General features: G+C 33.9%; 1 protein-coding gene across 1 annotated transcript; it reads right to left on the bottom strand.

Annotated features, from left to right (window-relative positions):
• Positions 1-247: 247 nt before the first annotated feature.
• LOC130893984 (F-box only protein 25) lies at positions 248-27,552 on the bottom strand. Its single transcript, XM_057800456.1, has 6 exons — positions 27,318-27,552; positions 10,925-11,015; positions 9,585-9,864; positions 9,380-9,530; positions 9,136-9,321; positions 248-5,688 (listed from the first exon to the last, which is right to left on the bottom strand). The coding sequence occupies exons 1-6, from the start codon at positions 27,422-27,424 to the stop codon at positions 5,484-5,486; spliced, it is 1,020 nt and encodes a 339-aa protein (XP_057656439.1). The 5' UTR covers positions 27,425-27,552; the 3' UTR covers positions 248-5,483.
• Positions 27,553-27,567: the final 15 nt, after the last annotated feature.

Below are 27,567 nucleotides of genomic sequence, written 5' to 3'. Positions count from 1 at the left end.
TGATTGACCCGTGGGATCGAAAAAGTAGTGAATTAAATATAGGTAGATGCAACTAAAAATACAGGTACAATTGTTTTTACTTCTTGGTAAATTGAGACTTTGAGAGTGTATCGCTTGAATCACGTCAATTTTGTAATAGACGTAGCGAGCAACTGAATAAATTGTGGTTGGATAGAATTCCTGCCGCCTACAATCGCCAAAACTTGTGTCGAAAGTCTCTAGGAGAGAATTGGATTAAAAGAAAAAGTTTTTTAATTAAAAATAATTTTAATTTTCAACCACAAATTAGATTTTTCATATAACTATGAGAAATATAGCATCTATTATTATTATTACTATTACACACGATTTAGTAGATATTTTCTTAATTACAAGATAAATATATCACAATGCACAAGAAGCACAACGAAAGACATTTTTTTGAAATTCGTTTTTTACACATAACAACCCTATTAGGACTCAGTTTGTTATTGTGACATCGGGTATAAACTTAATATATTGGCAAAACAACTATTACAATTTTTTATTGAGGAAACTGTTTACATTACCACGACACAAACCCTCAAAATTACACTATCTGATACGGAGACTGAAGATACTTACTGTGAAGACGATAACTTGATTATCGAAACGCGCGTCAGACATTGTGGGTGATGATGTATTTGTAGTATAAACAGTGTGTTCAGTATGAATATCACCAACGGTTCCAGAAAATCCAACTTGGGCAAGAATTTTGCTCAGTCAACTGACGTTAACTGATAAGTAACCTATTTAACTGGTGGAGTGCTGCGTTACCTTTCTTCAGGTGTCAACTAAAGGTCTATCCATTGAAACAAAGGAAAATATTTTCCCCTTTTAAAGGAGCTGATTAAACTGATAATGAGTCATAAATTGGATAGACGTATTTCAAACATTAAACTACGTTTTCACTTTATGTTAAAAGATTACTAGTTTAAAAAGCTTTGATTGGGGGTACACTTTCTATCCATTTGGATATGGAGATTTGAAACTTGGTCGATGTAAAATTCGTATGCTTGGTCCCTAATTCCGCACGTCTTACTCAACCTTTTTTGCCCAATGAAATCAGCTTGGCTTCAAACATTGACTATATAGAAAACGGGAAAGCCAACACTTACTTATCATCCATATAAAGATACTGCTTTACGGATCAATAGAAACATGGTGAATGGATTCTGTAAGGTAAGATTTTGAATCAATTGTATATTAACAAGGAAACCAGTACAGCAAGGAAACAAGTTGGAATTAATTGTGCCTACTCAGCACCACTTGTAGGCAACTGACTAAACAAGTTTTATTGTTACATTTTCATTGCGTGTTTTTTAAAACATTTCTATTCTCCCTCAGTTTCTTGCTATTGTAAATAGTGACTGTAGAAGTGGAAGGAAAACTGTTTTATCATTCTTTGAAGGTCAACCAAAGATACTTCCATCTTCGGAACTTCTAGTTTAGAGTACATTGGAACTGGTGATTCATATTACGGCTACTCAAACAGAATTATTGCTCAGAACGAAAATCAAATCAAATAACAATGAGGTGTGGAATTGTGTGACTACCGGTTTAAAGCCAAATCATTTTTTTATTTGTTAATTAAGATATATAATCGCCAAGAAAGAGTCCGCGTCAAACCTTTAATAGTAGAAGAGGTAGAAAGAAGATAAGCACAACACTGTTGACGACCCAAAATTCCTGTGACTGTGTTTTTAAGTTCATCGTCAGAATTGAAGCGCTTCCTTTTGATATGTTTTCTTTATCGGACCAAACAGGCTGTAGTGCGGATACTGAAGCTGCTCCCACTTTGTGTAACACTGAAGACTTGACGGGCGTAATCGCGGAGTAGAATCCAAACTACTCTGGGACTTGCGGAAAAATGTCTCACAGTACACGTCACTGTCAATCGTTTTGCGAGCTCGATGAATATCGGACCTAAGAAGTTGAAAAAGACGGTTATCCTCACCTAGCCCGCTGATGGTATAACCCGGATTTTTTTAAGGTGAGGTAACGACTACTTTCATTGTATGCTGTAGCGATTTATCTCAGACTCAAAATCATGCACCTGCTATCGTCACCGGTGATAACCCGCTCCAGGAAAGCAACTTCTTCATAATACTACAATAGGTTTTGCGTAACTAGCTCCATTCGCGGTTCTATTTGGATTTGTTGAGCTTTTTCGGACATAAAATCCATCCGACGACGGGATTATCATTGAAAAGATACAATTCACCTCTACGTGATGCTGTGGTGTATGCCGTTAGGGATCCATTTATGTTTGTCATCGTAACAGACTTAAATTAGTACTATGAAAGTATGAAGCTCTATCTCCTGATATGAACCTGCCTGGGATCATGGATCCAGGATCTTCTTGAGTTTGTCCTTGCCGCCATCAGACTTATTCTATATTTTTCTGAAAGATGTAGTGGTTATGGTGCATAAAGTGACTCTGTGAGGCTCCTGGATCATCCCAATGAAGCTGTTCAACCTCGAATATAACGATTCTAATCCAAGATTCCCTCTTGCCACTTTAAATAATCCACACATCTTCAATCTAAGTGATAATCCGTATACCACAGGGATAATTTTTTTGGGGTGGAAAATATTTTTTAATAAATTGAACTGCAAGTCCTAAAAGGTTTATAAATATAAATTACTAGAATGAATTTTAGTTTGATTAGAAACAATTAATTATTTACTCCACCAAATAATTAGTACGGTAAAATTCAAACCTAAACGCTAAAATAATGTAAAAACAATCAAAATATATCAAAAAAATCAGTCTAATATTAATCAAACACTGTCGTTCACTATTATTAAATTGCTCAATAGCTGCCTTAAGGCCGATACACACATGACTACCGTACTACTACCGCGTAGTTATTAATTTGAAATCGCAACGTATCAGTTAAGACTGCTTGATATCAGGTAAGACAACGTGCAAGAAATTGCATGCAATTTCTTGGAAGATCAAAATATTGCACGTTGCTTGACGTGATGCAACACAACGTGCGATGAAATGCGAGGCGTAATATTTCTTGATAAAAAACATGCGCAGATTAAATTCAGCGGATTGTTTCATGTAAGATCTCGCATTTGCAACAAGATCGGCTTTGTGCCATTTTTATTGAGTGCAAGCTACAATTCTAGGACGAATTTTTTTACTTAGCTTTGTTATTTTCATTTTAAGCCGGTCACAGAGAATTATTAAGTAAAATTTGAGGTAAGGAAATTTTGCACTTTTACTAATGAAATGTTTGTTAGTTGTAGTCATAATGTAATGCATAATGTCAAGCGACATGCAATATTCATCTATGCAACATTTTAACCTTGTAAGGAATTGCATCACGTTGCCTTGCACCATGTCAAACGACCTTCATAAAGAAAAAGTGAACAATTTCCTAACCTCAAATTTTATTTTATATTTTGTGGTAGGTTTCTAGACTGCTGCCTTGCTTTTGGAGTCTGATGGACAGAAAAGAGCACCTAGTCGATGGTGGGCCAAGGCCTGGCCAAATACAATGAGGGAAAACATAAATTTAGCTATAGAATTAGACGAAAAAACATGTTTTAAAAAAATGAAAACTTGAGATAACACCAAGGCATCTGCGGGTGCCACAATTCATAGAGGTGTTATTGTGACAGAAAGGGAAAAACATGATCAAAATCGTGTAGTATTAGAAAAAATTTAAATAATTTGCGGTGGTCTGTCAAAATGAAAATTAATCTACATACAGTGAAATGAGACTGCCTCTATTATTTGTATCAAAAGGTGCAGCGTAGTTTCTTGGGAAGGGAGATTTTCGAAACTCGAACTGATAAAAAACTGAGATCAACAATGAGCTCTATCCAGCTTAGCTATTTTATCCGTTGAAATCTATTTTGCTGAAGCCAAAGTTAGAGAAAAGAAGTTTTGAGTTTAACAAAGACTAAGTGACAGATATCAGGCACTGCTACTAGAAAACGAGTTTCGATTTAACCGTAATAAAATAAATTTTTCTTCTTCAGAAAGGCATAGCAATTTTCGCTTTATAATTAAACCATTAAACCTAGACTGTTGAAAGTAGAATGAAAATAGAAATATTTATACAAAAATCAATTTCTTTGTAGAATATAAAATCCGTTTATAAAGATGATTCTTTTTTATCCTCTTATGCTGTTCAATCAGCATCAGCAGAGCACTGGAACAACCTGAAATTTATTTATGAATGAATTATACCCCACACACCGTGTTTTATTAGTGACAAGTTCGTAATTTTGAATTTTTTTACTGGAAAATATACTTAAATTCATTTCTGATGTTGCATGAAACAATCAGCTGAACTTCATCTAAGTATACTTTTCATCAAGAAATATTGCGTGTTGCATTGCACGTTGTCTTGCATCATGTCAAGCGGCCTTTGAAATATGGGACCAACATTTGCATTGTTGTCACATTTGCGGAGTAGCCACGTGTGTCTCACCCTTTAGTTGTTGCAAATGTAATTTGCCACGTCGTTTCCGAAAGTAAACTAACATTAAAATTAATGACCTTATAAAGGCTATGACATTAATATTTGTTTTGTACCAAAAATGGTATTTTAAAGGTTATTTGTTTGAATTGATGGAAGATGGAGGAACTGTGACAATTCACCGTCGAATTTTCATAGAATAAGGGATTTATTATGATGTTAAATATTAAATTGTGATTTAAAATTTAAAGGGTTGAATGGTCTTTGGTATATGGTATAAATTTACCATAGGAACAATTATCTTTAAAGAAGCGACGTCACAAAAAACAAAATAATTTGTAAATCTCCATAATGGTTGCCACACACGTTACGGTTCACCGGAAGGAAATTCGCAAATCAAAATCAAAGAATACCATCGAGACAAAACTGTATGTTTTCCATTTTTTTTTCGCTGTGTTTTTGTATCATTAAACTTCAAACTTAAAGCAAGGTTTAATAAAGCCGTCAAGAATTGAAAGCCTTATAGATAAAAGATAAAATACAGAACACGGACACGGATATATCAATATAAAAAACAAGAAAAGACTTGTTGTTGAATGCACGTTTGAATCAAAAATCAAAAACCAGAAACAAAAAAAGTTGATAGTCCTTCAAAGGATTGATACGACAAATGGACTTAAATGTCACAAGAATATAAATGACATATTTGACAGAAAAAGAAGACATTAAAAGAAGTGGCAACAAAGTTATGATTCAACGAGAAAAATAAATAAAATAATTGATAATAAAATGGAGAAGAAGTATATAAATCAGATGAAAAATATAATAAAAGAGGAATGAAGATAAAACATCAACTACCAAAGGTATTGAAGAAGATGAGTGGCAAGATAATTTTTTTTAAATAAATGTAAAATTTTCATGTCAACTTGAAAACCAAAAATTCTTTGAACTTTACGTACGAATTTCAAAAAGAAATGCTTAAATAAATTTGTCGAGAATGAGATCGTAGTAAAGGCAATTATTCTACAATGAGAAAAATTTGAGAAACGCCGATGGAGGGACTGGGGCAGGAGCGCTTATACCTCCAGCTTCTTGGATACGAGCGCGAAATTCGGGACATTGATCGGCGATGCACGGATGCCCCAAGGACCTCCAAAATAAACAACGGCAGTATCTGCATAGCGATAACATTTCGGCGTATTGTCTTTCTTCATTTATACCAAAAGTCCTGTAAAAAAAAAATATATTAATTGAATATAACAAAAAATATATTATAAAATTATACTGTGGATTAGGTTTCAGTAATTTTCATCTATCCAATGATATTTTGATAATATGATAATCATAAATATTTGGGAACGCTTGGTATGGTTATCATTGTAATTTCCATATATATACAAGGTGATAAAAAAGACAGTGAATTAATTTTTTTAGCGACAATTAATTATAGGCCAGGAGCCAGCGGTAAAAAACGTTAAAACTGTGTAATTTTGTTAATCAACGTCAATTTTTATGAAAATTTGAATTCAGGCTCCTACTTACCCTCTTCTACGAAATTTTCCTTGTGCCAAACCGGGCTTTTTATATTTTGGAGAATGTTATTGCAAAAAAATTTAAAATCTCAGATTTTATGCATGTTTTGGGTAAATTGAAGTATTATTCGTAAATCTGTTGAAATTACATGGAAAGTTGAAAAATAATCTCAACTATTCTTTTATAATTAAAAATGATTAAAAAGTGTATTTATGATAAATTGAGAATATTTCGTCAGTATTTTTAAGAAGTGTTGCTTTTTAAATATCCCAACCTTTATGAAACCCGCCTTCAATGACTAAAAATTTCTACATTGCAATTAAAATTTTTTTACAGAAATAATGAAAAAATGAAAATAATTATAATACTTTCACTATATGCCAGCTGTTGCTCGATTGTTTTTATTTTTCTCTATTTTGCTCCAAAATTCGAATTTTTGAAAAAAAGCAGTTGGTTTTTCGACAATAAATCGCTGAATTCTCAAGCTAGAAATTTTTTTAAAAAAAGCTTTTTTTAGGGGATTTCAAGTACTTCAACGTCATATCAATTAAAACTTTTTCCGGTATCAAAAACGGTGCAGCTAATTTGGTACACAAATGCAAACTTTGAACTAATGTACCTCCTTTTATTTTTATGATACATAGATTTAAAAAGGCTCAAAATTTTTGACAAGAAAAACCCTACAAGTATTATTTGAAACAGTTTTTCATAACATAATTAGTTTTTAGTTTATTTAAGAATAATTTATTTTTCTTTTTAAGATTACGGAAATGCAGTGTTCAAGTTGATTACGATTCATTTCAGTTAGGGTGGTGATGGTGAGGGTATTAAATTTTTTTTTTTCAAAAAAGAACCTTATTTTTGTTATAAATCAGTCATTTCTTATGCAAAAGACTTTTAACAGTGCTGATTTGAAAGGTTTTTCTATGAACTTTGAAAAGATCTCTTCAGTTTTTCCAAAAATTTCATCAATTCCCAAGGTATTTGAAGTAAAAGAATTTCAATTTGGGGTTCCCCAAAAATAGCCATCCTCCAACGAGCAATAACTCAGTTATTATTGAATTTACAGAGGTCCATAAAAAAAGAATCTCCTTGTTTCAAGTTATTCAAGAAAAACGGTAAAAAACGGCAAAACAAATAAAAAAATGCATGAAGTTTTATTATTATTTTCGATTAATTACATACGATGTTGCTTACTTACAAAAGTTTTCCTGAAATTCTGACTATTTATAAGATTTCAAATTGATATTGACAGACACACACAGTTATGATACAGTCTGTTAATCAATAAAAATATTTCTGATAAACTATATTTTTTGTCTTATTTATTGGTGCGTAAATAAACAAAGATGATGGTTTTCCGACACGTGAACGCACGATTTTGTACGCAGTGCCTTCAAAAAATTAATTGGATTGTTTGCATTATGGATATAAATGGCGATCTTTCACCACACAGGAAAAAAATCTGAAGGCACTTGTTTCTGAAGCTAATCCACGACATATAAAAAAGAAGATTGAGCCGTGGGAAGAAAATAAAAAAAAGATGCTAGCGTAAATGCTGCTGAGCGCACTGTTCGAAGAAAATTGAAATATTTAGATTTCAAGACTTGTCGCCGCGCCAGGAAGCCCAAAAAACAAGTAAAGTTGGATGGAGTTTGACCAAATTTACTATTTTGATATCCACTCACAGCACAATCAAGATTCCGATCGAAAATTTTTTTGGTTGATTTTATTATCAAATAATTAACCCTATCAAGCAATCAATTTCAATTTTTTTTTCGAAAACTGTTAATTCTTCGTTGAAGCTCAACTACAACGCAAGTATCCATAGATATTTCACTTTTTTTCGATATTTGGAAATTGGTAGTTATGTAACTGCAGGGGTCCACCCGATCCAGTAAAATTTTGAAAGTGATCTATGAAATAAAAAGAGTTGCTGCTCTAAGGAGACGATTTTTTATTTTGAAGCTCATTTACAATCTGCTTTTTTCAGCAAGCAATAGATAAATATGACCATAGAAGATAATTTGATGTCCACTGACTACTCTCCGTATTTTTGTTTTGTTTTGATATTTATAAGTCTGATAAATCGGTCGTTTCCTTTTTAGTCTTCTGCGTACTGGTATTGGTTCGTTGAACTGGTAGACTTCTTCATTTTGATGACCGGGTAGTTTTCGATAATAGCTTGTACCCAGAGAGTGTATTTCCTCTTCTACTGAAGATATTTTAAAGTCATTGTGGAGTGTTTTATTGCTCGCGTACCTTAGGGGCGTTAAGAATGTTGTGGAGTATTTTTGACTGAATTCGTTGTATTATTTCTGTGTTTGAAGGCTTTTATTAGCCCCCCAGCAGAATACCATAGGTTCAGATTGTATAAAAGGACTTTGTTTTCTAATTTGAGCTTGGATCTTTCACCGAGAAACCTTTGCATTTATTCGATCTTCTTATTAATTTGGATTTTTTTCGATTGTACGTGGGATTTTCATGTTAGTTTTGAGTCCAGAATTACATTGTAATACTGGGACGTTCAGGTAGTGAAGACTATGTAAGCTGATTTATTCGAGTTAACCTTCATTCGTTGGCAAACTATTCTTCTAGGATGTTGAGGTGTTCTTGAAGTTTATTTGTAGCTACTTGACGATTGCAGCCTAATGCGAAGACAGCAGTGTCGTCTGAGAACGTTCTATCGGGGCACAGTCAGTTCAAGAAACACCTGAAGACAGTAGACTGCAGATTTTGTTGCACAGTGGACGAAACCTCTATCTACTCTGGAGTTCCTTAGTGTAAAATACTAAGGAACTCCAGAGCTCTACACCTGGGAAAGCTTGAAATAGAAGACGAAGATCTCTGGCAGTTAAAGCCATCCCACATTCTAGAGTTTTCAAAAGGAGTGGAATTGATGGATCAGCTGTAAACACTGGGTTCCCCAGTATCGGAGCAAGAAATGGGGATACAATAGATCCTTTGGGTCACAGTGAATACGAGACCCCAAAGCCATACATACATTCAAAAGAGGTTTCACGATTAAATTTTGTTTGGAAGTAGGATTTTAGGATTGAATAGTAATGTGTCAGAATGGATTTTTTCAGTTTATAGATTAATATAGATAAATAAGAGGTTGTTAACAAATATAAAAACTCACTTTTTCAAAGAATGATACACTTCCTTCCAGTTAACGTTACTATTGTCTTTGGGTAAAAATAAATTTATCTGTTGAGGAACAAAATGATATTTAGTTAGTTCGCGCCATATTCTTTGTTCGCCAACAATAGCTGCCATTCGTTCACAAGATTCCGCACTTGCTAGTAAATCTTTGTGGTCGGATAATCTACGAAAAATTTAAAATAAAACAATACAACAATAAAAAAAATTCGATGTCTGTATACCTCAAAATAATTTCTCTAATACACTCTTCCGGTAACTGCATTAATTGTGGTTGAGTATTCGGTTCGCAGATCTGCATTTTAGCTGCCATGTTCAATATCCTTTCTATCTTTGTTGCGTGTTGGTCCCAGAGTAATTGAGATCCTAATGGGCCTGAAACGACGAAATTGATAATCAAAAATTAAACGATGAAAGTTTATCTGTTACCTCCCCAACAAGCGTCCCTTTCGGCCGTCCTTAACGCACTCAAATTACTAAGAAGTTGTCGAAAACCTCTCGGATTATGTTGACTTTTGGTAGCGTGACTAGCGACCTCTTCCAACATAGCTAATAGAACTTTTTGGGAACATCCCGATAGAGCTGTCATCTGTTGACCGATTAATAGTTCCAATAAAGCGCATATATAATTAAATCTACGGACATCTCGAACGGCACTTCTGAAATCTAGTCGTTTGACGGCTTCGTCTAATTCGTTAAACCCTGCTATCTGAAAGAAATAAACAGATGTATATCCAAGATCTCGATATCAAGCATTCTCTATTCAAAGATTCATTGAATTTCAGTTTAAAAGCTGGGGCTACTAATTTATTATACAAGATGTATAAGATACTATTTTGTCGCACGCGGTTTTTAGAGCATGACGATCGCAGCGATGAGAGCTATAGAGCAAATAGTGCGAGAATATTCTCATATAAAACAAGTACCATACAATTTTTTTTCTAATTTTGCCCCATTTTCCATTTTAAATTAAAAAATTGTTTGAACTAGGTAACTATAATTGGGTGGTAACACCGATAAACAAACTAGTTACATTTGTTAACATAGAGCGAGAGCTGGCTGCAAAAAACCTGGCCTATCGAGTTACAGGATGAAGTATTTTTTGAATGATACTACTCACTATAACTATTGAAAAAATCATTTAGTGCCAGGGCAAATATCGTGCACAACATTGCTATATTTTTTCTACGGTACATTTTTTGGACATAAACCGCTTGAAACTGATTTTAAAATTTATTTTCTAGTAAGTAAAAAGTAAAAAATAATTATGAACAAGTGCCTTGTTAAATCTGGTGCTAATCCCATGGCACGACAATTTTTAAAATTTTTTTTTGTTGCGTTACCTATCGAGTAACCGCTTCAAATTATAATCAAATTAAAGTTTAAACATTTCTTATTAAGAAAACACATGTGCCACTTCAATTCTAGTGACAAATGCATGGCACGATACTTTATATTCCTTGGCGTGGCGTAAGCCAGTTTCACTCTCTGCCTGTAGTCGAATTTACGGTGCTTTCCAAATTATTGCGAGTAATAGCTCCGTCCAGTACACTTTTGCCGGCAGTTCTGCCTTAGACCAGAATTACCGGCAGTTTGCAAAGTGCGCCGGGAATTGCCGGCCGTTGTAGTCTAAACCAAAACTACTGGCTTTACCTCCTCCTCTTTTTTGGCGCGTACTATAAGAGGCGAAGCAAAGAGATCGGACTTTGTATGAGTTTGTTTCATAATATTCAAAGTTTAATTTCGACCATTTCCAGTTTTATACTTACTTCTTTAGTACATTTTATTGTTATATGACAGTGAGGTTGAATGGCAGTATCGGTATCACTCTCCTCTTCTGAAATATCATTTCTCAACACCCTGAAAACAAAATGGGTCATTTTCAGATAGAAATTCTATGAATATTATCACAAGAAACCATTATAATTGTCACGAATAAATTAGGAATTATCGTTTCACCCGAATATTGTCGAATATTTACCAATATTTAATCAGTAGACGTTCGAAAACAAATGACCACTACATGTTTGAAAAGAAACCGAGAAAAAGTTACGTAAATATAATCCTGAAAGTCCGAAGCAGAGTAATTCGAAAGTGGTTCTCTATTTTTAAAAGTGGTCATAAGGACAAATCATCAACTGCAACTACTCCAGCTAATACAATCCGTTCCCTTGTACTTAGCGTAATAGTACCTGAGATAACTAAGCTGTGGAAAGAAAAATACACATTGAACGTTATAAGAACGAAACGAGAACAGTGGGTTAGAAATCTTGAGAGTATGAATGAAAAATGGGTGGCTATAAAGAAAGAAGAGAGGTAAAATAAGGTAGTTAGATGAGGTAGAATTAGAGTTGTGAAATAAAGGAAGCCAAAGTCCTGTATTGATTATAGACACGAGGAGTAAGTAAGGAAGTAAGAGTTATCTATTGAAGTGAATATTAATGATTATGCAATATTTTGCTTGAAAGGTAAAATCTAAAAAAGCTATGAGCAAGATGGGTGCTAAAATTGCTTAATGCTAATAAAAAGTAGCTCGCATTAAAAGTTCAAACGTAAATTGCTCTGTTCATAAGTCACAGTCGACATAAAGGACTTTATCTAAGGGACGAGTGCCGAAGAAACCAAAACTGTTTTTCCAAAAATGTAATCTTCACTGATTAATTAAAAAGGTAAAAAACGATAACTGGTCAATGTTATGTTGATTGTCTGACATGTTTTGATGCTAATTTGGTTAAAAAAATAATTTTGTTCCAACAACACAATGTACTGCGACAGGGCGTATTTGCCATACTCGCTAAATTTGGTTCCCTTCGGTTACTTTCTGTTCCCAAAGGGATTTACGGAAGTGATTTCCAACAAAAATAAACGAGAATTTTGCGAAGCTTAGATGAAAAATTTGGAAATTTACTGGACTAAGTGTGTAGAATTAAGAGTAGATTATGTTGAAAAATAAATTTTTATTAATATAACTTTTTCATTGACAAGTCATGATTCTCTCAAGCCTCCTCGTACAGAGTTTGACATAAGTCAGGAAAAACTCTCGAAAAATCGGCATAAGTCCGGCAACACTCGTAAGTCTGGCAACGCTACCGAAAAAGAGTAAAACGAAGCATGTTAGTGCTTCAGATAGTTGTGTTTTTGACATGATAACACGTGCTCGAGTAGACGCATTTTCAGAATGAATAACCTATTCTAGTTCACGCTTTAAGAAAAAATTTTTTTGTTACGTCGTATCTGCGTACGGACGGGAAAAGCAATTTCGGAACTCGCAGGTACCGAATCGTTCAACAGTGCGGAGGACGTACTAGAAATTCATAAAAAGAGGCTCTGTTGCCGATGCGCCGCATTGTGGACGACCGGTATCTGTAACGTGATGAATGCTGAAACACATGCACCGTTCGCGTCTCCTCCACGCACTTAAACGGTCAATTTTATGGGTAGGTATCAATGCGGGAGGTCCGTGGGTCCGTAAGTACTTTTTTAAGGTTACGTGACAGGCCAAAGTTATCTGGGAATGCTCGAAGATTTACGTGGGTAAATGGATAACGATCCAACACTCACAAATATCCGTAATTTCATGCAGGATGGAGCTTCGCCGCACTACGCGTAAGGAAGTATCTTAATGATCATTTTGGAAAATGGTTAGACAGACGAGGATTCGTTTAGTGACCTGCACGGTCTTGTGACCTGACAACCTGTGATTTCTTGCTGAGGGACTGCGTTTTTGCAAGAGAACCACAACCCTTCCCGACTTCCGAACTGCAATTGAAAAAGAATTTGGAGCTCTTCACGGACAGTTTCACATGCTTTGCCGGACCTTATTATTTTGAATATATCTACTTGATTTTATATTTAAACCCTTATCAGCTTAATAGAATTCAGCTTACATGGACTCAGAAGAAGAAGCGATCTATAATAATGTTCCCCCCGCGAGCCATGACATCAACATCATATCTCTCTAATTCTGTCACTGATGTATTTAATAATTGTAAAATTCGATCTTAATATTTTAAAATTACAATTATTAAATTCATCAGAGACAGAATTCAAGTTAACGCTGCATTTTTTTCTCTTCATTCTGTATTATCCAGTTTTAAATTTTCGACAAATAATGAATAGGAGCTGAGAAAGCGTCAGCTGTGATATATAAGTTTTCATTAAACAACTAAAACAAATTTCTTTTATTCGACACAATCGTTACGTTGAGTATATTTGTTTTATATCGAAAAAGTGAACAATTACGTAAACACGTTTTATTTAAGAGCGCCATGGTCGTACAAAATGATTTTTGTCGGCCTTTATCGTCATAATTTATTGTAGTTTTCCCTCAAATTCGTTTCATTTAGCAAGAGGGTTAATTTCAGTACTACTCATCTATCGGCTTTCGTAATTTGACTTTTTCTATTATTACCAGGTTTTAGAATGATTGAATCACGGTAGTTTTGAATTTAAAACTATAAAGTTATGGAAGATGCTCTATCAACATGGTTTAAACATCAGAGGGCAAACAACGTCCCGATAAGTGGTCCGATTCTGCAACAAAAAGCCAACGACTTTGCTGGACTTATGAGCAAGGAAAATTTTGAGTCTTCGTCGTCTTGGGTACAACGTTTTTATGCTCGTCATAATACTCGTATTGTAACAGGAAAAGTTTGCGGTGAGGCTGCTGGTGTACCTGAAGAGTGGCTCCCTTATAAGTGGCCTGCGCTGTCCGAATGATATACACCAGAAGAAATTTTTAATGCTGATGAAACCGGATTGTATTAAAATATAACCCCTGACAAAACACTTAAATTCAAAGGCGAGGAATATAAGGGCAGAAATTTGTGCAAAAGAAAACTTTTGGTGATAGGAAAACCTAAACATCCGCGTTGCTTTAATATTGTTCGCACTAAATTCTGTTAAATCTAATAATTCGCAATTTCTGAGTTCGGTTTTCCAAAATTTATAACAATTTCTTCCCTAATTATTACTTCTCAATTTTTCTAAGCAGAATTAACATAATAGAGGTTAAATGGCCTGGTAACAGTTTTAGCTGCATTACCTTTTATTTGCCATTTTTCTGCCTTCGATTCTGGCTTATTTTAAAATGAAATGAATTTTAGTTGCAATATTCCATAAATGTTAAATTTGTTCGTATCAATAACTGAGCTTAGTGAAATGAAGTACAATAAACATAGAAAAAACTACTTAAGTCGATAAAAGTCTTTAAAAATTTAAATAAACTGAGATATTACTACGAAAATCCTCAGTAGTCTTCAAAAATTACAATACAAAAAATACTGAGACAACTACAAAAAGCGGAAGGAAGTATTAAAAAACTGCAATAAACAGGGATAATACCAAGATGGTGCCAGAAGTACCTAGCCCAACACAAAAGTTTTGGAAAAAATATATTCCTTTGTCAACGTAATCTCCTTCTAACTCCATACACATTAACTCCCGACATCACCTTTTCACAACCGAGTCATTTTTTAAAATCTGGGAACAGGAAATAATCCAAGGAGGATAAATCTGGCGAATAGGGTGCATGAGGTAGCAATTCAAACTTTGATTCATTAATTTTGGAAATGGTAATAAAGGATGGTGAGCTGGTGCATTGTCTTGATGAGAAAAACCTTCTTCCTAGCCAAATGCGGTTGTTTTTGCTTGATTTCTTCGCTTAAACGTTGCAATAAGTTCGCATAATACTCGCCGTTGATAGTTTTTCCTTTTTCAAGATAGTCAATGAAAATTATCCCACCCGCTTCCCAAGAAACCGAAGCCATGACCTTGCCCGCAGATGGAACAGTCTTTGCCTCCCTTGGAGCCGGTTCTCTCTTTTCAGTCAATTGTTTTGATTGTTCTTTTGTTTCGGGTGTGAAGTAATGGACCCACGTTTCATCCATGGTTATGGAACGGCGCCAAAATTCGGCTTTATTTCTGTAAAACGCTGTTTTGAAATGCCTACGATGTCTGAAAGCTCGCACATTTTCAGTCGACGATCATCCAGTACCGCTTTGTTGATTTTCTTCAACATTTCTGGAGTCGTACCAAATAGTAAACAACGTGGCGTCTTCAAATTTGGAACATATGCTGTATAGATTGTGCACTTTCTAATACCGTGGTATTTTTCAAGCAACTACCGCCATCTCTAGATAAGACCACTTCTGGGACCATCCTTATATTACAAGAATCGTCTTTAAAAACAACAATAAATGGTAGTTTCACAACTCGCTAATTTGAGTTAGATATTTTTGAAAGAAACGACAGAAACTCTCTAAATTTTTAAAAAGCAAGAATGAGCAAGTCGAAAATCAAATGTTTTTTGTTTTATTTCTTTATAGCAAGAGAATCGTCCACAATGATTGTGTGTTGTAAGTAACTCAACACTTTTACCGTGAAGTTCTGGAAAGCCAATTGGATGTCGCATCATAACAAAGCGCTTTGTTACACTGTAATTTTATTAAACGATTATTTGACTCATAAAAATATTTCTACCGCCCCTAAACTTCCTTTCTCCACACCTCGTATCTATATTTACGTCAATTGAAATGGAAATGCGTCGTATCCATAAATACACTGGCGAGCAAAAAATTGCGGTTGAAATTTTACGTTTTCAAATAGTATTCACAAACTGCTTTTGTACGCTGAATGTGATACTCTATAATAAAGAAAAATGCATTTTTTTCTTGGATTTAATGATTTATTTTTAAAAAGCAATAACATTTAACATTTAACATTCAATTGTTGTTAGGGAAGATATGGAACGAACAAAATAAAAAAGCTTGACACTAATAATATTCCCTCCTCTTGCATTGATGACTGCGACTCATCTGAGAACAATACCCAGCTCCAGTGATCATTATTCCAACGAACGTGATCTCTGGCCAATGTCAATCTTGCAGTCCGATGCTGGCGTTGCAACGGGGAGCCTGTAGCCATTCTCCTGCATGACTGTCCAGCAGCATAAAGTCTTCTTTATGCTGCTAACCTAACGGTTCATTCATCAATGTTGACATTTCTTACTTCTTTCAACTGATTTCGCAGTGAAACCGCAGTAGCTGTCCTATTCCGCAAACTTGTGGACACCAAAAACGGTAATCTCGTTGAATGGTAACTCTTTTTCGTCCAGACCCTGGTCTTCTAGTGATCAGGCCAGTCTCCATAAATACACACTTTGCACACCACAAAGACTAGCACCAACAATTAATTATTTAACAACTCGTAAACTGGAAAAAAACGTAAGATGATTTTTCAAAAGTGTCTTCTTCTTTATCGGGATGTGAAGAAGAGTTGCATCCCAGCAAATATTCAAAATAACAACACTTGTATTGAGTGTCACGAATCTTATTACCACACGAAAAAAACTTTTCAAAGAAATGCAACAACCGTGGTGACAAAGATAAAGGACACAGAAAAAAAATACAAAAAATAAGAGGTTTGACAGGAATATAAAACTGATGTATCCGAGGAAACTGCACTATCCTAGTTCTTAAGAAATTGTTCGGATCCAATTAAATTTTAGGAATTTTGTTACGCAAATTGAGTCAGATATTAAAACCAATTACTCTAATACACATGGTCTAAATAAATCTTTTTATTAACAATTTCGTCGTGTTAATTTTTTTTTGTACGTCACTGGAAAACAATCAAATTGCGGGTTTTTAAGGGATGACAACAAGTATCAGCGGTTCAATCATTCAGTTAGATGTCGGCAATGATGATTTTGAGTTTTAGGGCCGAATTGTTATTGTTGTCGTTAACAATTTTCCACAATAGCAATTGCTACATAATAACAAGAAATTCGTTGTGCAACTTGCAGGAAGACCAAACTAAACAATTTTATAAAAAACTTTTTAAAAATTCAACTGAAATTTTAATAACGACAATAAGTCTAGAAGGAGAAAACAAAATTGATTACTTCACTAATTTTTTCTTAAAAGATGTTATCAGTATTCCGGTGACAATTGTAGAAGTTAATTTTGAACAATTCCAGTTAATTGATTTGAAACATAATAATTTGTTCAAACAAACACATTGGAACTACATATTAATTTTTATTGAAGAAGTGATTATTTTCCAAAAATTTCTTGAGATGGATATACTGGCGCCCATATTATCTTACGTAGTAATTTATGCAAAAAATGATGATTGCCAGAATTTAATAGGAGGTAAAAATTCAAATTTTCAACATTATAAGTGTTTCAAATCGTATTTTAATCTCGGTAGAATGCATTGAAAAACAATTCATTTAAAATAAAACAAATCATCTTAAATCGAAAATAAAATAATTTGGCTGCAATCGGAATCGGAAGATGTAAAGATTTGTGGAAATGAACTCGTTTTGACTAAGCACCTGAACACTTTAACCTGCACGTGCGCACACAAGTATACAACTTATCCAGTGGCGGACTAACAGGGGGGCGGAAGAGGCCCGGGGCTCCCATCTTCTGGGGTCCCAAATGCCTCCGTGTTTCCCTGATCAAATCCTAAACAAGACGTTAAAAAGAAGACAATCAAATGAGCTTCGTGTGGTTTCCATGCAACAAAAAAGTTTAGGAGTTTTTTTTATGAGATTAGATGACCCTGAGATATTAGTTGTTAAATCTCTTGGTGCCTAATAATTTCTCTGGAAACATTGTCTGTCTGTTCCCATTAGGAATTGAAGGAAGTAAATTTAGCTCAACAATATTTGCAGCTTCCAAAAAATGACTCTGGGTACAGGAATCATCAAATTAAACGCCTTGAATGAGTATTTTGTTATCGAACGAACCACGACTGTAGATAATGCTGTAACTTTTGGCATAAAAAATGCAATGACATGGACATCAATATCGAGAAACAAAGAAGAAGGAAGATAAAAAGAACGATGCCGGGTGAGTCAGCTCATGATACTGGATTCAAGAAGAAATACGTCGGTCAATGTATGAATACATAGACCGTCATGATACGGGACCAAGAAACATATCAATAATATTTTCCAAATTATTGAAACAAAGTTTATGCTTGAAGCTTCAGATGACGCTCTGGCTGTAGCAGTTGACAATCTGATATAAATTTATGGTGAATTTGACAAAGAGCAAGTTTTTCAAGAAATAAAAAGGTACAGGAAGCATATAAAAGCCACCGATACGTATATGGACGTTGCTTTAAATGGAGAGCGCAAGAAATCCCTCAATTTATAATAAAAATTGGGACTTGAATCGTTACCCTGCATATCGCTTATACTTCAATACTTTTTGACCATTTGCATTTTGGTTGCATTATGCGGGAGGAATTTTTCGAAACTTTTAAAATGTTAAAAATTATAAAAATAGAAAGAAAAATTTCAAAATAAGTCGATTTCACAGAAGTTATTGACGAGTTCAGTAAATTGAAGGCACGAAAACACACACAACACTCTACAAAAAATACAAAAAACCATCTTATTTTACCTAATTTTTTTTGTTGATCGATTCGTATTTTATTTTCTTCGCCCATATCCATTCCATATTGTAGGTATATATGTTTAGTTAGCCTAAATAAACAGTTATTTATACATACAAATGTGAACTGAATAAAAAGCTTGTAAAACTACATTTTTTAAATCTGGGGGGCCTCATTCAGCTTTGCCGCCCTGAGCCTCTGACAGGCTCAGTCCGCCACTGAACTGATCAAAAATTTTTGCCCACCCTATAGTTTGCGTGTTACAGAACAAATAAAAACAATTCGATAGATTTTGATATTTATATTTATATTTTAAATAACATATATGGATAAGAATAATGAATTTTCTGAAGATCAGGCGCTGGCCATAACGTACTATGTTTCCCTTCAATATTTTTTATAGCCTCCGCGGTGTTTTACTGTCGGGATTACACCCAAAAACCTCAAACTTTGACTCATCATTCCATAAAACTCACTCACTCATCGTGGGTCCAATTTTTATGTTCTTTCTAGTCCACAACAACCTCTTAGTTTTATTTTAACGTCTTTAAAAAAGGTTTCTTCACTCCAAGAAGGCGCCTTTTCACTTTAAAAGTACTCAAAAGCAGATTCCTAGATTCATTAATCTGAGCTGCTACCTCTGAACCCTTGAGACGTTGATTACGTTTACTGATCATTACAATACCTTTATTCTGAATAAACTGTTTACACCACCACTACACCAACACTCACAATTACATTGTCTAACGCGCGTTTCGATAACCAAATTATCGTCTTCAGAGATTGAAAGTAAAATGTTTATATTACTTTTTATCCTGCAGCTTAGTATGAAAAACAGACCGCCGAACTTTCACGCTTATTTGTTTCTTTAAGTAGAAACTACTATAAAATATTATTTCAATCCTCAACGTTTCTTTCAAGGTATGACTGAAATCCTAACGAAATTATGGAAGACTCACAAGATTTTAAACGTTTTTTCACAAGCTCCTTGTGCGTGTGACGAAAACATTTATTCCTATCAACCGTTTAAGAAAGACGAAAACAAGAAATTCGGCGTTATTAAAATAGATAAAATCAAAATGATGTCAAATAAGGAGTCTGTACCAGTAGAACGATGTAACAAACTTAAAAATATGAATAGATGGCCTGTGAAAGTGTCAATTTTCAGGAGAGAGCTATCTATGATGATAAACATAACGAAAAATATTAAAATTAACGATACGTGCTACAAATGTGGAGTAGATGCACAAATTTTAGGAACCATAGCCAGATACATGAATTTCAAAATTGTTGTTGATCAAGATCCACGGGTTTGTATAAATATCTCTAAAATTTTTTCATATATATTTACTTCATTTTATTTTTACGGGGATGTATTGATATTAGTTAGCCTAGACCAGTTCCATGCATAAACAAAATATTGCGTTATCATGGCAACAAGCAAATGTGAAAATCGAAAAATTGGAGCCATCATTAAGTACCTGTATTTAAAAGGGTTAAGAAATAAGCAGATTTACGAAGATATGCTTAATACCCTTGGTCGTATGCGACCGTGAAAAATTGGACTGCAAGCTTCAAAAGAGGTAAATTTTCCATTGAAAATGATAACGGATCGGTAAAGACCAGTTTCTGTGTCAGTCCCCGAAAATATCTATGCAGTTCATGACATGATTTTATCAGACCGTCCACTTGGGCTAAAACGGATATCTGAAGCACTGAATATTTCATACGAACGCGTTCATCATATAGTTCACGTCAATTTGGACATGATAAAAATTGCTGCAAAATGGATCCCCAAATGTTTGAATGTTGATCTGTGCTCGATTTGAAAACGATGTAAACTTCGTTCACGGAATTGTTACTATCGATGATTACTTGATTACATTTCTACGATCCAAAAACAAAGCAACAATCAATGTAATGGCGACACTCTGGTTCTCCAAGACCTAAGAAGTTTCGTGTCCAAAAATCTGCTGGAAAAGTTATTGCTTCAGTTTTTTGGGGTTGCCATGAAGTAATCATGATAGATTTTTGGATAAAGGTAGAGCAATAACTGGAGATTACTATTCGACATTACTGACCACTCTACGGAAAAAAAATTAAAGAGAAAAGACGCGGAATGCTATCCAAAGGTGTTTTATTTTTGCAGGACAAAAAATTCGTGATTTAGGGTTTGAATTACTAAAACACCCCCCTTATCTCTTTCTCCAACTGAAAAAAAGTTTAAAAGGTCGTAAATTTTCTTCCAATGAGGAGATAATGAAAGCTGTGTAGGTCTGGTTTGCAGAGCAAGAACAAACTTTTTTGTGAAAGGTTTAGACACGTTGCAGGTTCGCTGCAAGGTCTCCTAAGAGGAGAATATGTTGAGTAATAAAATATTTTGACTTAGAAATTTTGTTTGGTTCTATAGTAGACTTAAAATTTTTCAATATATCCTCGTATGTATAGAATGTTGTTTGAAAATAACAGTTTTCAAACAGTTTTCTATTTTACTACTAATATATATATTATTTTATTTCCTTTGTCAGAACTTTCCGGGACTTGATGCAAAAAAGGCGGGAGTGTGTAGATGACGTGAAAATAAAGCTGTGACATAAACTATTTTCTCATACGACCTCTCATTTCTGAATTATAAGCCTTTAAAGTTGCGAAATCAAGTTGATTTTCTAAATAATACATTCGAACATTATAAATTTTTGATGAATGATTACGTATGTCCATGTAGTATGAATAAATAATTCTACACTACTATCTGAAGGCCAGGGGCAGCTCATGTCCAATGGTTAACGATCCCCAACAATTGTTATTGATTTGATAAATTTAAACGTGGTCGTACAGTCACCGATGATTGCACGTTCTGGTCGTCCAATTGAATAAAAAAAAATTGTCAACTAAAATCAACATTTTGCTACTTCAGCGCCATCTAACATACAGTAATGAAGTTCAAACCCTAAAAACTATATTATCGACGTACGATATTACCGACGATCAAGTCAATATCTATTTAATCTAATCCAATTCAATTGACTATGCTATTTGGAATTTTTGAGGTTAGGTACCATTGTTATTTTCAACTGTCACTGAAAGCGTATGTCTAAAAAATGGAAGCGTGCAGCAAAAGTTGCACGAAATCAAGAATCTTCGGTTCATGCAGAGCTGAGAAGACAAGACGACAAAGTGATTTGAGAGCTGCTGAAACACCTCTTTAGACCCAACGTCGTTTAGAAAGACGTGCTCAGCAGCGGGTAGGATAATGATCCTACAATGGAATATCACAATCATCCTCTAATTGTTATTGGCTCAATGAATAAAAAATGTCAATATTGCAATGGACTCAAATGGAAAGATGAAACTCCTGGAATGTGCTGTTCCAGTGATAAAGTTTCACTTCCATATTGATATATTTCTATTATAATGATTTCTGATACTTATTCAATGAATTCGATGCGAGCAAAGCCACGGGTAAAAGATAAATTCTAATATGTAATCGTAAATGGAGCTGAAACCATAAAGATATCAGAAGGCAGTGTGTTTACAATTATGCATGAACAGTTGACCGTGAGAAAGCTTTTTTTAAAGTGGGTGCCGCGTTTACTCACAGTCGATCAATGTGACAATGGATGAAACATGGATCTATTACTTCACTCCGAAATCAAAACTATCATCATCTGAGTGGACTACAGCCGGACCAAACTTGGATTGTTTGGATGTAAAAATCAAGGGTAAACGACCTCATATGTCGAAGAAAGAACCACTGTTTCACCAAGACAACGCACCGATTCACAAGTATATGGCAACTATAGTTAAACAGAACGAATTACACTTCGAATTGCTTCGTCTTTCACCGTACAGTCCAGATCTGGCCCCCAGTGACTACTGGCTATTCGCTGATCTCCAAAAATGCTCACTTCAGCTCAAATAAAGAAGCAATTACTAAAACTAAAGACTTTTTGAGGCAATACACAAATCGTTCTACAAGCACGGCATCGAGAAGTTATAGAAACGTCGGAATGATTGTATTGCTCTTGAAGGAGATTATACTGATGAATAAAATCGATTTTTGGCAAAAAAATGTGTTTTTCTTAGTTTCTTATATTATTGGCATAACTTTAGTAGTAATTTTTCCAGCAATTTTCTCAGGATAGCAAGAAGGCTGATAGGTCTGTAGAAGGTTTTCCAGGTTTAAAAATAAGGGTAATTTGGGAGAGACTAGAGAGAGAAGTATTCTAGATGTAAGGTTGCGTTATATAGATAATGGTCAGCAAAACTGTACCCTCCCTTTGACTAATTTTTCTGTGATGAGATCGTAGCCTGGTGCTTTATAAGGATGAAGTTTGCATCTTCTTTTACGGAGAAACGGTAACATCTGGTATGGGGCTTCTGTCCCTTGCTTCAATTTTACTTTTTGTGTTTCACTCATTTGTGATAGAAATGGTCGGGAAACTTTCCTTAAATATTTTTCCTGGTCTATCAGGGTCCACTTTCTGTCTACTTTTCGGATTGGGAGAATTGGTTCTTTACGATATTTTATGTTTCTGTTAGCTTTCCACAACGAATAGTTGAACTCAGTAGTGTTAGATAGGTTTTCTAAGTATTCTTTGAAGAATTTGTTTTTCAATGACTAATAAGTATTTTTAGTTCACGGGAAGCAGTTTAGTGTTATACATATTTTATATTTGAAAGTAAGTTGTTGAAAAACGTGATATATTTAGTTTTATTTTTAGGTGGGTTTCGGAAGTGTCTACAGAAACGGTAGCATAACGGGAGCAATGGGAAAAGTGGTCAGAGCGGAAGTAGACTTTGCCGGAAATGCCAGATTTATAGATCAACCGAATATGGTCAAATACACGAACCCAATTTATAATGAAGAAATGTGCATTGTTTTACCAAAAGCTCCAAAAAAACCGCAATGGATGACCGTTCTTGACTGTTTCTCGTGGACAGTTTGGTTGTGCATCGTCTTTATTGAATTATTATTTTTCGGTTTCACTCATTTCGTAATGAAATCGAGATTAACTTGGATTCAATTATTCGCAATTTCGAATTCTATACCGACAAACTTGCAATATTTCAGATTCAAATACCTCCTCGCCGTTTACATTATATACTCGATGATAATGGGCAACATTTTCCAAGGCAATTTGGTTAGATCGTTCGGTACCGTTCAAGAGTCTTACGACATGAGGACGCTCAAAGAATTTTCCAAAAGCCCTTATAAGATACATACTAGTTACGTAAATATTTTCAGAAATCTCGACTCGGATATTTACAATCAACTCAGACAAAAAATCGTTGACACGAGTACGAGCAGAGGATGGACTTTGGAAAAAGTAGCAAAACAAAGAGCATTCGCGGGATTAGAGCGAAGATCGGACGCTAAATATATAATAGAAACCAAATTCTTAGATCGTACAGGTTATCCGAAGCTGCACGTCATCGACGAATGTCCACGGATCTTCTTTTTGGGTTACGCAATGCAACTGAAAACGCCGTACGTAAATGAGTTTAACAAAATCCTAGAAAGACTCAAAGAAGGTGGTTTTATACACAAATGGAGACTGGCAACTACGAAATTTCAGGAAAAAGAAAAAAATACGTACACGCCTCTTACGTATTCAGATATGCAAGTGGCGATTTACATTTTAGGCGCTGGTCATATTATGGGATTTATTGCTTTCATTGGTGAATTGTTATGGTACAGAACCCGTAAACATTATTAATACAATGATACTAAAGTCATCACAAAATATGACCAACAAAAGATTTATAACAAAATTATAGTTTAAATAAAACTAAAAAACACGCTTTTAGCAATAAACTAAAATGTAAAAAATACTTCTTTGCATAAGAAAAAAATTACTGATCGTAGAGTCCATTAGTTCGTAGCCTAACCATTATTTACAAGACAAGAAGAGTCACTCTAGGCTCCTACTCTTGTTATTCCTATATCACAATATCGGACGCTTCTCTTTTTCGATCCCTCGAAGTCACCATACATAAACCGGTTATCCTCCACTTTGTGTCGTAGAGAAAAGTGTATAAATATACCGATTGTCCGCACTTGCCGTAGTAATAGCAATTCTTTTTTAAATTAAACTAATCATTCACTCAATGTTTTAAGTTTACTACTACAATAATATGCACACGAGTGTGCTGTGTTGATGGATGTTCTACCAGAGAAGAAACAAACATATCTATATTTCATTGTCCGAAAGATGAATATTAAATAATTATCTATGGTAATGAAGATTTGTCATCTTTTGAATGTTGTTGAATAGTACACCGAGAAATTTTCTTGATGTTTCCATTTTTATGTCTTCATTATGAAGTTTCAATTTCGGTACGTTTGGTATGTTATTCTGTCTCGAGAAAAGAATGTAGCGTGTCTTTGTAGTTGAAAAAGTAAAACCATTTTTTGTGACCACAGTTCTAAGTTATGGATAAAAGCCTGACTTTATGTGAAGAGATAATGAATATTTTTTCCTTTACAGCAAACAACCAAACCATCTGCGCATAGTCGAGCTTTCACTGGTAACTTTAAGTTTTTTAGGATGTTGTTGATTGAGATGATAAAAAGTGTGGGACTTATGATTGATCCTAGAGGTATACCATGTTCGAAGTATGTTTTGTTCAGTGGTAGTGCCGTTGGTTTTAACTTTAAATGTTCGATTTCTCAGGAAGTTTTTGATAAAAACTAGGGAGTAACCTTGTATATTGAATTCATATATTTTTTTATTATGTAATCATGCCATGCAATGATTAGTTAATTGAGATTGGTTAATGTCAAATAAAATAGCTAAACTATTTTTTTTTAGGGCAAATGCTTTGTTGATTTCACTTTCCAAGTCTATGATATTATCCAGGGCTGATCTATGTCGTGTTTCGTTTTTCTAGAGTCCAGAGCAATCTAAGCTTAACCTAACCTAATCTAACAAAGCAAAAAGGCTTCAAAAAAATGCTAATAGGCAAAATTTGGTATAATATACAAGGCTTTTCATTTAAAAAATCATAATTAGGTTTGTGAAGAAGTTATGCAATACTCTGTATAGATTAGACCTTAAGACGTCTACGACTCTTCTTGATAATATTTTTGATGTATCTTGAGATACCATCCACGAGAGTATCCGTATTTTTTATTGAATTAACTTGAAAAAAATTCTTTCTGCCAAAGTGAATGATGGAGGATTTTGAAAAAAAGGCGTATCCAGTGCCGTATAGTTCATTTTTGTAATTAAGTAATTCATATTTGAATGTATCTTACAAAATTTTTTAATAAATTGGAGATATGATAAACTATCCACTGTATAATTGATTCCACCTCCTATTTCTTTATAGTTTGATATTTTTGTTCACGTATCGTTCTGGCGTGTAAGAAATATTTGTGTTGTGTACAATAAATTAGAAATATCATCCGCAAAATGGAATTAACCGAATAAAAATTATATATCATTAATTTTCTACATGGTCCAACTAACATGAATCCACATGATTCAACTTTTAGCATTAACTACCATTCAAGGCCACTGTATATCGTTCTTACTGAATTCAAACATGGTCGTAATTCCCTTACAAAGCTGAAGGTCATTCAAAATCACTCATTCCAAAAATTGACTCAAAAATATCGTCATGTGAAGAAGAAACAGTTTATAACCAGTTTATATAAATGTTTGCGTTTCAATAAGCTACATTCTAGATAAAAAATTTACCTCAATGTTACTCCACTGATTTAATCTATTATAAACATAGTTAAACAGAGATATATTTATCTAGTAACAATGCTAATTAGAATCCACAATCGTATTGTCAAAAAAACAAAAAACAAAAGAAAAGCTACTGAAATATGAAAAAACCAAACATCCTGTATATTGTTTCATCATATTTAAGTTCAAGTATCGACAATTTGAAGATTTGTCATTAATATAGTCTATTTTTATGAGGGGAGTCAAAATTACAGAAGCTTTACATTTTATTACTCTTTCGTTAATAAAAACAGCCTATAATAATATTCACTCCTACCACTAATACAGCAGAAGAATAAATAAAATATATGTTAAGAATATTTCAGTGGTATCGACGATACGTTGAAACTTTGAATTGATTCGTTACTTTCAGACCACACTGTATATTTTTCACAAATACGACAAGTCTTTAAATATCAACAAATTTACTTGAATTAATACTATAATCTTATTAATAAAATGGAAGTATGCTAGTTAAATTTAAAAACAAGTATTTCACAGGTCATTGACATTGCATAATATGAAAATAAAACAAAGACTTGAATAAAAAATAATTGAATTACCGTTACTTTTTCATGTGGGTTGATATTATCTACATTTCTAAACAAAAGTAAAAGTAGGAAATCAGTAACTTATTTTTAATACCTTTTTTCTCTTACACAACTATAATTAAATATAACAAACATGATTTAATAATAAAAAAATAAAAACTTCAATGAGTTGTTATCAATAATAATACCGACCACGTTGTTTTGAAATACGCATAAACATAAAAACAATAATAAACATCTGTTTAATAAAAGACAATGTCGTTGAAACTAATAAAAATATCAATGGTTTATTGATTTTTATGAATCAATGTAACATAACACTAATTAGTTATTACTCTTTCTCAAAAATCATTCACAGTTTAATGAGGACATTGGTAAAAAGAGAACAAAGAAATCAAAATTCATGCGACATCATGTATACGATCGATTGCGTTGTACATAAATGAAAATAAGCTACGACTTACTTTTGCAAGGATTTACAGTTTTCTAACACTTTTTTCTTTTCCCATCCTTCTTCGGTTTTAACCCATGCTTCTCCCGGAGATCTCCAATCTTTGGAAATAAACGGCATCCCGTTTTGTAAGTTTAAATACTACACTAAAGATTCAAATAAACAGCTGATGTAGTAAATAAATAAATTCTCTCTATAGTGCTCCATACAAAAATACGCACGCGCACATTATAATTAATAAAAAAATAATTTTTCAGTTAAAT

The sequence above is a fragment of the Diorhabda carinulata genome, chromosome 5, assembly GCF_026250575.1.
Source record: "Diorhabda carinulata isolate Delta chromosome 5, icDioCari1.1, whole genome shotgun sequence".
Classification (NCBI taxonomy): domain Eukaryota; kingdom Metazoa; phylum Arthropoda; class Insecta; order Coleoptera; family Chrysomelidae; genus Diorhabda; species Diorhabda carinulata.
Note: the sequence above shows the minus strand (reverse complement) of the source record. Positions and strands in the feature narration are given on the sequence as shown.

Excerpts from the sequence above, each read along its gene's own strand:
- LOC130893984 (XM_057800456.1), bottom strand. The coding sequence starts at position 27,424 with ATGCCGTTTATTTCCAAAGATTGGAGATCTCCGGGAGAAGCATGGGTT. Across the intron at positions 9,531-9,584 it reads AAGGGACGCTTGTTGGGGAG|GCCCATTAGGATCTCAATTA; the intron begins GTAACAGATAAA and ends TCGTCGTTTCAG. Across the intron at positions 9,322-9,379 it reads ATTAGAGAAATTATTTTGAG|ATTATCCGACCACAAAGATT; the intron begins GTATACAGACAT and ends AATTTTTCGTAG.